Source organism: Pelophylax lessonae, assembly GCF_965119305.1.
Source record: "Pelophylax lessonae genome assembly, chromosome: 1".
NCBI lineage: Eukaryota > Metazoa > Chordata > Amphibia > Anura > Ranidae > Pelophylax > Pelophylax lessonae.
In genome coordinates, this window is record NC_138768.1 from 73384091 (window position 1) to 73385609 (window position 1519).

A 1519-nucleotide genomic window follows, 5' to 3' on the forward strand; every position below is an offset into this window, starting at 1 on the left:
GTTGATGACTCCCAACTATACGGGCAACCGGTTTATTAGTTCTTCTCCTCACCTCCGCCTGTTCATCTTGACATAAACAAAATGGCAGTGCAAATAAAGCCAGCAGGCTGAAGAGGATGCTAGGACGCATTGAAGCCATAGAGAATCCAGGCACCAGGAGAGGTGCAGCTTGTCCGGACAGCACTTCAAAAGTGTTCTTCTACAAAGTTTTATACTGAAGGCGCTTGGGAAGAAGAAAAAAAAAAACCTAAACAGAAAATGTGCCATGTCTCAAGGAAAATATTAGTCATCCCTCTACTATGACCAGAAAAATTGATTTCAGCGCTCATTTAACATACCATCATGGTTCTAGTTCAGGATATTTATAACCGTAACACCTCTCCTAATTTATTTTTTTGCAGAGATTTATTTTTTTTCTTGGCCCCAGGTTTACAAAAACAAATTGTGATGAGAAATTGTGACCCTGGAACTAATGGGTTTTTGTCCCTTATTAGACATGGAAATTGTGTGAAAGGAGAGCACACAGATTGGAGGGAGCAGACACAGCCAGACTTATCTGGCTGAGATATTCACACCAGTATTTCAGCCAGAAATACCATCCAAAAATAACCTAATAACAAAACCTCTGAGCAGCTTTGTGAAAGTGTTTACTGAACGTGTTTAACACTTCATCTTTCAAGAAATATGTCATGTAAATGTATCAATCCCCGCTGTTTGCTTTTAATGCTGCAGGTTTACTTTGCTTTTATGTCTGATTTCTTATTTTATAGTTAAATATTTACTTATTGCCATTACTTTATTTGTTCACTTTCATGTCTTTATTATTTTTTTTATTATAATTTTTCTATGTTTGTGTAGCACTACTCCCTTGGGAGCTGCTGGTTACGGGTTCCCGTGGGTTACCCATAGCAACAACATGACAGTTCAACATTTTCCCAAGTGTTTTTAGCTCAGTCAGGAAACAGTCTGCTAGCTTTGGTTTTTGTGTTTTTATTGAGAACTTGGATGGGAGAAGGGAATGAGTGGGATACTCCAACTTGAATAACTATGGACAATTAGCTGGGATGACTAATTACTGCTGATTAACGCTGAATAATGCTGAATAGCACTGTATAACACAAGTCACGGCTAGGCCGCGGCTTCACCTTGTCATAAGCAGTGAAATAGAATTGAGTGAACTTCCTAAGGTAAACTGTACTGTACTGCAGAACAATCTTCAGGGCCCTTCCTGGCACCCCCTTTGTTCCTATTCTTCAGGGCAGTGTTAATTTCCTTGACTAAAACGTTTTTAACTAAATTAACACAATTTTAGTCTACTAAAATACGACTAAAACTAAAACAATTCAGATGACTAAAATACGACTAAAACTAGAATGGCATTTTAGCAGTGGCGGCTGGTGCTCAAAATTTTTTTTGGGGGGGGGGGGGGGCGCAAAAAGAAAAATGTAATAGGTATTGCTTCGCGGCAAAAAACGCAGTAAAAAAATTGCATGACTTTGAGGTCATGGTACAGGCATGT

At 38.8% G+C, this 1519-nt stretch overlaps 1 protein-coding gene across 2 annotated transcripts in view; it reads right to left on the minus strand.

Annotated features, from left to right (window-relative positions):
- Nucleotides 1-218, minus strand: part of C1QTNF3 (C1q and TNF related 3) — a 115090-nt gene extending 114872 nt beyond the window's left edge. Inside the window, exon 1 of one of the 2 annotated variants that reach the window (XM_082274306.1) lies at nucleotides 1-218. This exon is cut by the window's left edge and continues 146 nt beyond it. In XM_082274306.1, the coding sequence (XP_082130432.1) occupies nucleotides 1-139 (139 nt within the window). In that variant the 5' untranslated portion in view covers nucleotides 140-218. The other variant, XM_082274307.1, reaches the window with a different exon arrangement.
- Nucleotides 219-1519: the final 1301 nt, after the last annotated feature.